The sequence below is a fragment of the Xiphophorus hellerii genome, chromosome 8 (genome assembly GCF_003331165.1).
Source record: "Xiphophorus hellerii strain 12219 chromosome 8, Xiphophorus_hellerii-4.1, whole genome shotgun sequence".
NCBI lineage: Eukaryota > Metazoa > Chordata > Actinopteri > Cyprinodontiformes > Poeciliidae > Xiphophorus > Xiphophorus hellerii.
In genome coordinates, this window is record NC_045679.1 from 2,331,276 (window position 1) to 2,343,431 (window position 12,156).

At 38.9% G+C, this 12,156-nt stretch overlaps 1 protein-coding gene across 2 annotated transcripts; it reads left to right on the plus strand.

The window, feature by feature from the left end:
* Positions 1–161: 161 nt before the first annotated feature.
* Positions 162–8,848, plus strand: LOC116725101 (glutamic acid-rich protein-like). Of its 2 annotated transcripts, XM_032570997.1 has the most exons (8): positions 162–605; positions 1,456–1,492; positions 2,238–2,379; positions 2,705–3,146; positions 4,156–4,407; positions 4,485–4,690; positions 5,603–6,249; positions 6,409–8,848. In XM_032570997.1, the coding sequence occupies exons 3-8, from the start codon at positions 2,246–2,248 to the stop codon at positions 8,106–8,108; spliced, it is 3,381 nt and encodes a 1,126-aa protein (XP_032426888.1). In that variant the 5' UTR covers positions 162–605; positions 1,456–1,492; positions 2,238–2,245; the 3' UTR covers positions 8,109–8,848. The 2 variants fall into 2 exon arrangements, with proteins under 2 accessions (XP_032426888.1, XP_032426887.1); XM_032570996.1 differs by having other exon boundaries at positions 165–605; positions 5,603–8,848.
* Positions 8,849–12,156: the final 3,308 nt, after the last annotated feature.

Genomic DNA, 12,156 nt, shown 5'->3' on the forward strand with positions numbered 1-12,156 from the left:
AAATAAATAAATCAGCAAATACATAGAAGCATAGACAAAAAACATAAATAAAAATAAACTAATAATTTTAACCAACAGAAAGAAAAAACGAGAAAATAAAAACAATTAACATTGTTTCACTTGTTTTCTTCTTCTCTGTTTTAAACCCACAATTTGCTGAAGCTGCATTTTAATCACAGTATTAAACATTTTGCATAATTTATGTTTTTTATTCCAGTAATTAAAAATGTAACATTAAATTAACACCACATTGGTTATTTTATATAAAACTTGTGCATCTGTCCATCATTTATCAACCTGTCGAAAACACAGCAGCTTTAAATGACTGTTGTTCTATTTTTATGTCTCTGCTCCTCCTGGCCGGTTTGTTGCACCTGTTGAATGAAGATTCGTTTCACTAATGTGTTTTTCATCTAATCCTTGTCTGTTCCCGCCGGCCGCCTCGACCCGGCTCTAAATTTAGAGCAGCAGCCCTGGATGTGTTGTGATGTAAAAATAGGAGGAGGGAAGCCGGCTCGTTATTCAGGACAGAGAGTCAAACTTCAAGCTGAAGGAGCGTTGAGACGACGATCAGTGGAGAAAACAGGGCGGATTCAAAGAAACAGGTCAGAATTAAGTCTTTTTGTCTTTTTATCGTTTAGCTTGTGATGTTTTCCGTCTGTTTCTGGGATTCTGGTTTTGCATGTTGACATTTTGGCGCTAAAACATCGATGGTTTGAGGCTCCATGAAAACACTGGAAGCTGTTAAACAGAAACAGATTAACTCCAGAAACTGCAGAGCAACAAACGTTTGTTACGCTGAAGTTGGACCAGAAAATGTGTCAAATGGAGACATTTTTGTTCCTGCTGGTTGTTGCTCACTAGCTAATCAATCGCAGCTCGTTTTCAGGTGATTATTTATTAAAAATCAGAAAATAAACATCGAGCCTGAAAACATAAAATTGTGACGGACTGAATGTTCTGTCCGTGTGGAAAATGTTTGAGTTTTATTTAAGGGTTGAAATCCTCCTGACACACTTGAGCCTCCGCTCTGTCGGCTAGTGGAGCTGATGTCAGCCGGTTTCCATGGCAACGGGTGTGCGTTTAATGAGAGAAGAAGAATTTGAGTTGGGATTTTTTTCCGCGTTATTTTCCCTTTACTACGCAGCGCTGCAGCCGCTGGGTCATTTCTTTAATATCTTTAATATTTAGCGTTAAAGATTTAATTGAAATCGTTCGCTCTGTGAAACATGTTTGGGTTTCTTTGGGGAAGCGTCTCAGACGGCAGGTGGTCGAGGATCCCTGAAGTCATCCTCTAATTTTACGGAGCTTATTAAGACGGATGAGGCTGAAATGCAAAGTAAATCCTCCAGACGATCGTCTGATGCTAGTTTTAAAATTAGCCGTTCTTTAAAAACCTCTGACTGCTGCTCTTCCATTTTCACATAACAAACTAAACATTTTCCATATTTACAGGTTTCCAGTTATTCAAAGTCAGCTGGAAAACAAAGAGGTAAATAAGAGTTGTTGTGTTGATGGACAGAATATGATTTAATATCAGTGTTGATTTAATATCAGTGTTTATCTCCATATTCCTCAGTTTGGAGGTTCTTGTTGCCGGGCAGAGTTTAATTTTAGCTTGTTGTTTTCATTCTCTGAGCAAATAACTTGCGACATGTTGTTCCTGGCACTAACTGTATGGAAGACTGATCCTGCCCAAATGATCCAAAAATCTAGAAATAAATAAGTGACTTGGCAATGTTAATAATTTGTTCTTTCAAATAAAAAATAAGAAAATTAGACAGTGTGACATAAAATATTTCTTTGTAATTTCCAACAATATTAATCGAACATTGTCACTTCTATTTAACTTTCCATTATTTCCAAATTTATTGTTTTATTAGTTTAGTTTTTATTTTATTATTTATTGCTATTTATTTAGTCTTTTTTATTTACTTAAATTGAAAAAACATAATAAAAATATTAAAGGAAACTAATAAAGCAATAAGTTATTGAATGGATTGAAAACGCTTAATAAAAGCCAACAATGTAATGGTAGCATTTATGCTAACATCTTAGCTAATTATGACTCAAAAAGCTATCTTCCACAGAAACTTTGATAGTCAGACTAATACACAAGCCTGGTTTTGATTTATTTTACTATAACTTTTCTATTTCTTTTGTATTGTTGTTAAAAATGTCTTTGAAATGCTGCGTCACAGTGATAATAAATCTATTTTTCTGTACGTTTCTCACAGGAAACACGATGTTGTCCAAAAAGGAAGAGAAGAGATCGTTCAGCAATGGCCGTCTGAGAGACCAGTGGGAGAAAATAGCCCAGAACGAGGCGGACCAGTGCAAACAGGAGGCTGAGCGGAAACAGAAAAGCTCCATTAAAGTGTAAAGATCAAAACATTTATTCCTTCACAACTTATTTCACCTAAATAAAACAGTAAAATTGACAAATAAAAACAATAAATATGCATTTGTCTCACTAAAAAAATCAGGTACGTTGGGAAAGTTCTTATATTTTACATCTTGGAGGCAACATTTGAAACATTTTAGTACTTTATTATTATTATTACTATGGGCAGTTTTGTCAGGACCAGACCTCCGTATATAATTGACTGATTGAAATGTAAGTGAATTCTGTTTTCTTAGTTCATGTAAAACAAGTTTTTCATATTTAACCTAACAGATTGTTTTCATTTTCTTTTTGCTCCAGTCTTTTCTCAAAGTGGACCTACCACTGGTCTAACGGAGAACAGGTCATGGATGAGATTTCCGACTTCAGGAGGGCGACGACCCGGACAGACGACGAAGAAAAAAAGCCTAAAATTAAATTCAAAATCGTTCCTCCACCTCCAAAAGTCAAAGCGGAGCCTCCGCCGCCGCCGCCGCCGGCCCCCAGGAGGTCGTCCTCCCCGAAACGCCACAGGCAAAAACGCAAAGTGGAAGTGGACGTGTTTCGTTTGTGCTGGAGGGAATCCTGGATGAGCCTGAAACCACCGAAGTACCTCTACCTGAAGGCCAGAGAGGCTAAAGAGAGGAGGACGCTGCTGATGACCCTAGAGTGTCCCAGAAGCAGGAAGTACAAATCAAAGATGTTTGGACCGGACGCGGACGGGACGGGTCCGATTCCTAAATGGAGTCATTCCTGGAAGCAGGTCAGGATGGATAGATGGCAAACTCCCGCTAATGCGCTAATAGCAGAGCTAATTTTTTTGTTTAGCGCTTTTTGTTCAAAACATTTAGCGCACTTAGCTTCCCCTTCATGATAAAGTGATAATTTATTGGCTGTTTTGTCAACTTTCAGTTGAATAAAGTTCAACATCTGTGTTGAAGTTTTGGTTAGCTTCCTCTAAAAACTATGTTAGGATAGCGCTGTAGCATTAGCTTCCACTAAAAACTAAGTTAGTATAGCGCTGTAGCATTAGCTTCCACTAAAAACTAAATTAGTATAGCGCTGTAGCATTAGCTTCCACTAAAAACTAAATTAGTATAGCGCTGTAGCATTAGCTTCCACTAAAAACTATGTTAGGATAGCGCTGTAGCATTAGCTTCCACTAAAAACTATGTTGGTATAGCGCTGTAGCATTAGCTTCCACTAAAAACTATGTTGGTATAGCGCTGTAGCATTAGCTTCCACTAAAAACTATGTTAGGATAGCGCTGTAGCATTAGCTTCCACTAAAAACTATGTTAGTATAGCGCTGTAGCATTAGCTTCCACTAAGCACAGTGTTGTATTGTTTTAGTATTAGCTTCTGCTAACTACTATGTTGATATAGCGCTTTAGCATTAATTTCCACTGAATGCTGTGTTCGTATAGCACATTAGCATTAGCTTCCACTATTATTCGTTAGGTATGTTATTGTGTTCTTTAACATTAGGTTAGACTAAATACAGTGTTGTTTCATTGTTTTAGCATTAGCTTCTGCTAAATGTGGCATTGGTGTAGCACTTTAAGGGTTAGCAAAGCTAACTTTAGCTAGCCGTATCCACCACTGTGCCATTGTGGAACTAATTATTCTTTGAGAGGTCAAATCTCACAATAAAGGTCATATGTAGAGATGTAGGTTTGCTAATAATAGATGGGATTTGAGAAAATGGTTGAATCACAAACATGAAATCAACCAAAACAAAATGTTTTCTCTAAATGTTTGTCTTGTTTCCAGGTGAAAAGCCCGGCTCAGTCAGAGCAACCAGAGGACAGAGACTTTGAGTGGGACGTTCTGTTTGAGAGGACGCTGGTCACAAAAGTGGAAATAGGAGAATATGGTCTTCCTTCCTGGGCCGGAACATGGAAGATCATGAACTTTCCCTTCAGGCAGCAGAAGAAGAACTGGGACTGCGGTTGGGAAAGTTACCAACAGGAGCCGAGCGACAAGTCCGATAAGTTTGACCTCATTCAGGAGCAGCTGGATCAGGTGGGGCCGTTGCTTTCCAGAGTTTCAGCTCCAAATCTGACTGACCAAAAAAAATCTGTGTTCTGGCCTTTAATTAGGACGAGCCTGAAGGCTGGGAGGATTCATGGAGGCTCTCCGGAGCAGAAGATCCGACGGACGGGCCGGCCACGTTCACAGCAGAAATGAGCGACTGGCTGATGCCGGGATGGAGCAAATCCTGCCTGCTGGCTGCAGCTCCTCCTGAGGAATACGAAGAGCGGCAGAAGAGCTGGAGCTCCTGCTGGGGCTTCCAGCAGCAGATCAGGTGGCTTCAGCCTCAACAGCAGCAGAACCTCTGGGAGGCAAAACGTTCCCATCCCAGCTCCCTTTACCTCAAACCACAGAGTTAGCTGGTTAACCCCAAAGCGCTAATAATTAGCATTAGTTCTGCTAACGCTAAATGCTACAACAACATGGCATTTAGCGAAAGCTAATGCTAAAAGCTAAATTTAATCATGTTGACACCTAGCATGTGTCACGAGAACATGAGAGGAAATGGACCTGCTGCATAATCAGTTTACATGAACTTCAAAATAAGAGCATGAATATGAACATCTAAATACATGAAGAAATCTTAACAGTCGAAAACAAAAACTTCACCACATTTATCAAAGTTTATTTAACTGAATGTTTACAAAACGGCAACAAAAAATTTAAATTAGCGCTTTAGAATTTATTCCAGATAAATTAGCTTCTAATGCTAAAGCATTAGCCTATAAATCACACAAGTTTTAGGAAATTATTATGTGAATTCTCATACAGTAACCTGAGTTCAAAGTTTAGTGGAGCTAAATGCGCTAAAAGTTCAAATAAAATGTAGCTCCAGTGTTAGCACTGGATGGATAAACGGTTGGATGGATAAACGGTTGGATGGATAAACGGTTGGATGGTTGGATGGATAAACGGTTGGATGGATAAATGGTTGGATGGATAAACGGTTGGATGGATAAACGGTTGGATGGTTGGATGGATAAACGGTTGGATGGATAAATGGTTGGATGGATAAACGGTTGGATGGATAAACGGTTGGATGGTTGGATGGATAAACGGTTGGATGGTTGGATGGATGGATAAACGGTTGGATGGTTGGATGGATAAACGGTTGGATGGATAAACGGTTGGATGAAATCTGATGTTTTCTTATGTTTTTCCAAACTGACCTCTGGTTTCCCCTCAGGTGGCGTCAGGCGTCCATCTTGTCTGCTCATCACCATAGCAACCAGATGAGCAGGAGACGGAGAGCCATAAACGTTTTCCTGTTCTTCGGTCTGGACCGGCCTGGTCTGAGCGACTGGACGGAGGCCTGGAAGGGTCCAAAAGGACAGAAAACACCGGAGGATGACGAAGAGCGGGAGGAAGGAGCCGGAACTGAGGAAGAGGAGGAGGAGGATGAAGGAATGGAGGAGGAAGAGGAGGAAGAAGAAGAGGAGGAGATCAGAACAGAAATATTTCAAAACTTTAATAAGAACAAAGGTCAGGAAAAAGAGGAAGAGGACGATGAGGGTGTAGATGAAGAGGAGGAAGATGAAGATGAAGAAGATGAGAAAGAAAATGGTGAAAAGGAAACGGAGAGAGGAGTCGATGAGGAGGAGGAGAGTGAAGAAGATGAGGAAGAGGAGAAAGATAACAGTGTCAGAGTGATGAAGGAGGATGAAGAAAAATGTGACAATGCAGATGAGGAAGAGGAGGAGGAAGAGGAAATTTATGAGGAAGAGGAAGAAAACGACAAAAACAAAACGAAGAGTCAAAAGCTTGAAACTGAGCAGAGGAAGAAGGATGGTGAAGATGAGGAAGAGGAGGATGCTGAAGATGAGGAAGAAGAAGATGAGGAGGAAGAAAAGGAGGAAAATCAAGCCAATGATGAAGAAAGACACGAAAATGCCAGAACAAAAGAAACAGAGAGTCGAGATCCAGTAACTGAGCAGAAGAAGAATGATGCTGAAGATGAAGAAGAGGAAGACGGTGAAGATGAGGAGGAGGAAGATGAGGAGGAAGAAGAGGAGGAAAATCAAGCCAATGATGAAGAAAGACACGAAAATGCCAGAACAAAAGAAACAGAGAGTCGAGATCCAGTAACTGAGCAGAAGAAGAAGAAGGATGCTGAAGATGAAGATGAGGAAGAAGGGGAAGATGAGGAGGAGGAAGAAGAGAAAGAGGATGAAGAGGAGGAGGACAGTCAAGCCAATAATGAGGGAGAAATGCAAGAAAACAGAAAATCAAAAGAAACGAAGAGTCGAGATTCAGGAGAGCAAAGGAAGGAGGATGGTGAAGATGAGGAAGAGGAGGATGGTGAAGATGAGGAAGAGGAGGATGGTGAAGATGAGGAAGAGGAGGATGCTGAAGGTGAGGAAGAAAGAAAGGAAAACAACAGAGCAGGAAAAGACGAGAAGGAGGAAACGAATGCCACAAAGTTGGGAAAAGACAAAGAAGAAGATGATGAAGAGGAGGAGTTTCTGGACTTTGATGAAGAAAGAGGCAAAACTAAAGGAGATGAAGAGGAGGAAGAGGAGGGAGAGGAAACAGATGAAGACTATGAAGATGCAGATGAAGAGGATGAAAAACAACAGAAGGAAAAAGGAAATGAAAAGGATGAAGATGTAAACCTGAAAGAGGAAGAGGAGGATGAAGAGAGCCCGGATTTAGAAGATGATGATGATGATGATGATGATGAAGAGGAAGAAGAAACAAACAAAAAACAAGGAAAAGAGGAAGAGGAGGAGATTAAAGACGAAAGGAAGAACAACAAAGATGACAAGGAGGAAGATGAGGATGATGATAGGCTGGATGTAGAAGATGAAGAAGAAGAGCAGAGAGAAAAAATGGAGAGAAAAACAGAAAAGACGGAGGAAGAGGAGAAGAAGAAAGTTTCCAGTCTGGATGTAGAGGATGATGAAGAGGCTGATGAGGAAGAGGATGATGAGGAAGAGGATGAGGAAGAGGATGAAGATGAGACAGAAGAAAACGAAAAGCAGAAAGACGAAAATAACGATGAGGATGAAGATGGAAACATTGACAGGATGAAGATAGAAACCAAAGAAAGACGCTGCAAAGAGGAGAACAATGAGGAAGAGGAGGATGAGGAAGAACATGAGAGCTGTGAGGAAGATGAGGAGGAAGATGATGAAGAGGAGGACAGTAAGATGGAGGTGGAAGAAATCAATAAAAACAAAGATGAAGGTGAGGAAGATGGAGAAACTGAGGAAGAAAATCCTGTGGAGGGAAAAGCTGAGAAACAAGCAGAAGAAGAGGAGGAGGATGAAGAACAAGAGAAGAAGAGCGGCGTTCTAAAACAGACGAAGAAGAAGAAGCAGAAAACCAAACCCGGCGCTCCGCTTCACCTGCAGTTCCACAAGCTGAGCGCCTCCTTCTCCTCCTGGCGGCGCTCCTGGATGGTCGCCGTCGCTCACCGCGGAGGAGCCGACGACGAAGACGAGGAAGAGGAGGGAGAGGAGGGAGAGGAGTGGCGGGCCTGGAAGGAGTCCTGGAGAATCTGCCGCTGCAGGAAGACGGACAAAGACGAGGTGATGAGCTTCTCCACGGAGCACCGGAGCCGTCGGGACGCCATACAGGAAGTGGACGAAACGACAAGCAGGAAGTGGATTTTGAGCTGGAAAATGAACACAGCTAACGGCAGACATGAGGAAGAGGAGGAAGAGGATGAGGAAGATTATGAGGAGAGCTGAAATGTGATCAAACTTTATGATCTGAGACATTTTGATGAACGTTGATCTCATTTCAGTTTTTATTTTAATTTTTTTTTAACCATTTTTAGTTGTAAAAATAACAAAACAACCAAAACTTTCCTGTAAATTACAGGAAAGTTTCCAGCTGCTGTTTTCATCGCTAGCTAAAGCGTTAGCTGCGCTAGCTGAAGCGTTAGCTGCGCTAGCTGAAGCGTTAGCTGCGCTAGCCTGGAGCACTGATGACAAATATTAGCTCTGCTAGCTAAAATCGCTATAACAACACAGTAGTTTACAGATGCTAAAGCATTAGCATTAGCATCTGTAAACTACACACATTTCAGGAAATGATTAAGTTCAAAGGTTAGCAACCCAGAGACTACAGATGAAAACAATCCTTTATGGCCAACACTGGAATATTTGATGAAGAGCATAAAATAAAATAACCTGCATGTTCCACCACAGTCCTCTGTAAATTCATTATAGGAAATATGAGAAAGTATTTTATGTTTTGTGAAAATAACCTGTAAATTATCGTATAAGTTATCTTTACGTACCAGGAAGGTTCCGGTGAGTTTCTGGAAACTAACATTTAAATTTCTCTGTGAAAGTGACGTGTAAGTTCCAGGAAAATAAGATGCAGATTGTTAGAGAGCATCGATTAAAAACTGTCTGTTGATATTTGTACAAAAATGTAAATTGTACATCAGAAATATTTAATAAATTTTAAATAATAAATTGAATCTTTGTTCATTTTACTCATCCTTACGTAACTCTGGTGGATGTCAGCGCCTTGCAAATCAAACTATTTTCCTCCTCATAAATTTCATCCAAAAAACAAACTGATCACGCGGAAAGAGAAACAGGAAACAGGAAAAAAGGAGAGAAGAGTTGCCTGTTTGTGGAACATCTCCCTCTAGTGGTGGAACTGCGTCATTACGTCCCTCTAAATAAACAGCAGCTTCCAGGTGGAGTTAAAACATGGCTCAGGCTTTTTTTTATTTAATTACATAAAAATGTTTTACTCTTAAATACAATTTAATTCAGTGATAAACAGAACCAAGTGGTAAAACATGCAGGAAAACCGCAGAGCAGGATTCAAACCACCGCCGTGAAACCTGGAGGTTTAAGAGATAAATTCTGTATCTTCCTTTGAGTAACAGAAAAATGTCGCGTTCAGAGCTAAATGTTTGATTCTGGATCCATAATTGAAACTGAAATCATATTTCTTGTCTATTAATCTGTGATTTTTTTGTCTATTTTTCATTTGAAATGAAAGATAAACTCAAAAATGAATTTTAAAAAAGGATCTAAAGTTAAATAAGTATTTAAAACATCTTTTTAAAAAAGGCTAAAAGTGGTAAAACATGATATAAATATCTGTTAGTTTTAATGACTCTGTTGTGATTCCTGCTGATCCTGTTGTAGTTGAATCTGTTCTTCCTCTCTTCCTGCAGCAGGTCTTCCTCTCTTCCTGCCTCCTGCTTTGGGATGCAGACGTCCTGCTGGGATCCCATCAGCTCGTCCCTCCTGCTGCTCCTCTTCCAGCTGCGTATTAGAATCGGCTCAGACTGCTTTGTCACCACAAAACGCCCATTTCCACCTCCATGTGGCCCTCAGAGGGAGAAAAACCAGGCGGGGAGCCGCAGCTTTACACGACTTAACGTCTCAAAACCTCAAAACCTTCAGAGTCACATAAAGACAGTTTAAAATCAGCCTTTTGTTACCTGAAAAGCAAGAAAATTTAATTTCTTCTTAATCTTTAACTTTTTCTTTTTTATTGACTTCCTATTCTTTTGTTGTTGTTTATCCTATTTGTTATCAAGATGGGCTTAAAATTCTTGTTTAAATTATCAGCTTAAACTGAAACTTCCTTCAGGTTTAGCAGAAACAAAACTGAAGTTATTATCTTTGTATCTAAAGAACAATCATCCAGAGTCAGTTAATGCAGCTGGAAACCAGCAATCAGGCCTGAAATCTGGATGAAGGGATGGACTTGGACCTGAACCTTCAGAGCCACATAAAGACAGTTACAAAGTCGGCCTTCTATCACATGGAACACCCAACAAAACCTTTAGTTTTATCCATTTTACATCACTGATGTGGGTCATAATTCAGCACCAGAAGAAGACAGACAGTAAATCTGGATGTAAACAATGGCTGAAGCTATTAGTCATGTTTTCTTTTTCAATTGTCTAATTATGATTTTATGATTTTGAAGCAACAGTTTTGCTCAAAAACATTAAAATTGATCCATTATTACTTCCTTAAACAGAGAGCTGCTGTTCGACTTCGGGTCTTAAACTGTTCACACAGAAATCTGATTGATTAATTATTAATTATTAGCATCAACGACCAAACAAAATTAGATTTCAGCAAATTAAAATCAGAGTTGAGCTTGTTCTGTCTCAATCAATTAGAAAACTAATGAACTACAAGATGAACATGTAATTCTCCATTTTGGTTGTTATTTATGATGATGCGTTTGGGGTTAAAGGTCAGATTAGAGGTTGGGCAGTGTTTTTATAAAAGAGCCGTTTTCTCTTTCCACAGGAGAAAAATCCTGTTTAGTTTCTAAAACACAGTTTCCATGTGGATGGGGCCAAAAACACAACCCTGAGGTTCACCACTTTCACTGCTTTCAATAGTAAATCTTGTATTTGTAATTTTAACACATTGCTTCTATTTTTAAGAAAGTTATTTCAAAACATTTTGACCTTTTAATAACAGAATAATTCATAAGAGGTGAATCTAAAAACACTGGAGACATTCCTGAAACTGAGTTAAAAAGTTTCCTAAAAAGGTTTTCAGAAAACCTTAAAATGTGTCGATAAAAAAACATTTTAATGTGTCAGAATAAATTCAGGCGTTTTGGAAAAGAAATAACAAGAAATGAAGTTTAAACCTGAACTTTCTGGACTGTTTGCATGAATGAAAAGTTTCTGCATGTTTTCTGTTGAGGAGTTGGAAGCAGCTGAGTGATTAACATCTGAGTGTATGCTAACGAGATTAGCATCCAGTCAGATGCTAACGAGGTTAGCATCCAGTCAGGAGGGGGTTGAAAGATTCAGCTAATAAACCACAGAAGAAGAAATAAAACACATTTTCCAAATCAAAGTTTATTTATATCACAGTTGACCGAAGTGCTTCACAACAATCACAAGAAATAAAGTTTTGTCAGATAAACTGATAATAAAATGGCAATAAAATACAAAAATATTCATATGAATAAAAATAAATATGTACTCTATTTTTGTTGCAGCAAAACAAACTAATTTTCCATTTTTTCCAGCCAAAAATAAAGCAAAAAAGAAAATATTAAAAAGTAGTAAAATAATATGAAGAGGAAAATCTTAGAAAATGTAAAGTTAATCTAATTTAAAACTTAATTCTGAGCTGCAGTTTTTATTTTTAAGCTTTAATTCACAGGATGTTGAACATTTTCCCTTCATAGAGAAATTAAGGACTAAATAATCCCTCAAGATTTCAGAGGAACTGAAATCAGCTTTTATAACAAACTTCATTTTAACTGAATTTATCTCCTTGTTAAATTCATTTTATCTAATTTTTACATAAATAAACAGTTTTAACGTTACTTTAATTATTACTCTAATTATTCTGGAATAAATAAATCCATATTTGTCTTCGGGATTAAAATCTAAACCTTTTCAGCTGCAGGATTTGGACATTTTCCCGGTCAGCCGGTTCAGTTGATTCCGACCTGCAGACGGAACAGGCCCGGGGGCAGAAAGGGGGCGTGGCTTCCGGAGTCCCGCCCACTTCCGGAATGGAAATCACCTGGAGAGCAGAAAGCAGGGATGAGGTTTGGATCAGGTTCTGCTCAGATGTTCCCGAGTGAAGCTGGGAAAACCTGGAGCTCAGATTTATTCCTGGATTTATTGATTTTTATTTTTCTGGGAACTTCGAGAATATTTTCAGATAAATTTCACTGATTTTTTTCCTTATCTTTCCTGTTTGTTTTTTAAAAATATAAATATATGTTTTTTTTATTTACTCATTACTCAGTTGGAACTTGGATATTTTAATAAAA

Excerpts from the sequence above, each read along its gene's own strand:
- LOC116725101 (XM_032570996.1), top strand. The coding sequence starts at position 2,246 with ATGTTGTCCAAAAAGGAAGAGAAGAGATCGTTCAGCAATGGCCGTCTG. Across the intron at positions 2,380-2,704 it reads CAGAAAAGCTCCATTAAAGT|TCTTTTCTCAAAGTGGACCT; the intron begins GTAAAGATCAAA and ends TTTTTGCTCCAG. Across the intron at positions 4,408-4,484 it reads TTCAGGAGCAGCTGGATCAG|GACGAGCCTGAAGGCTGGGA; the intron begins GTGGGGCCGTTG and ends GCCTTTAATTAG.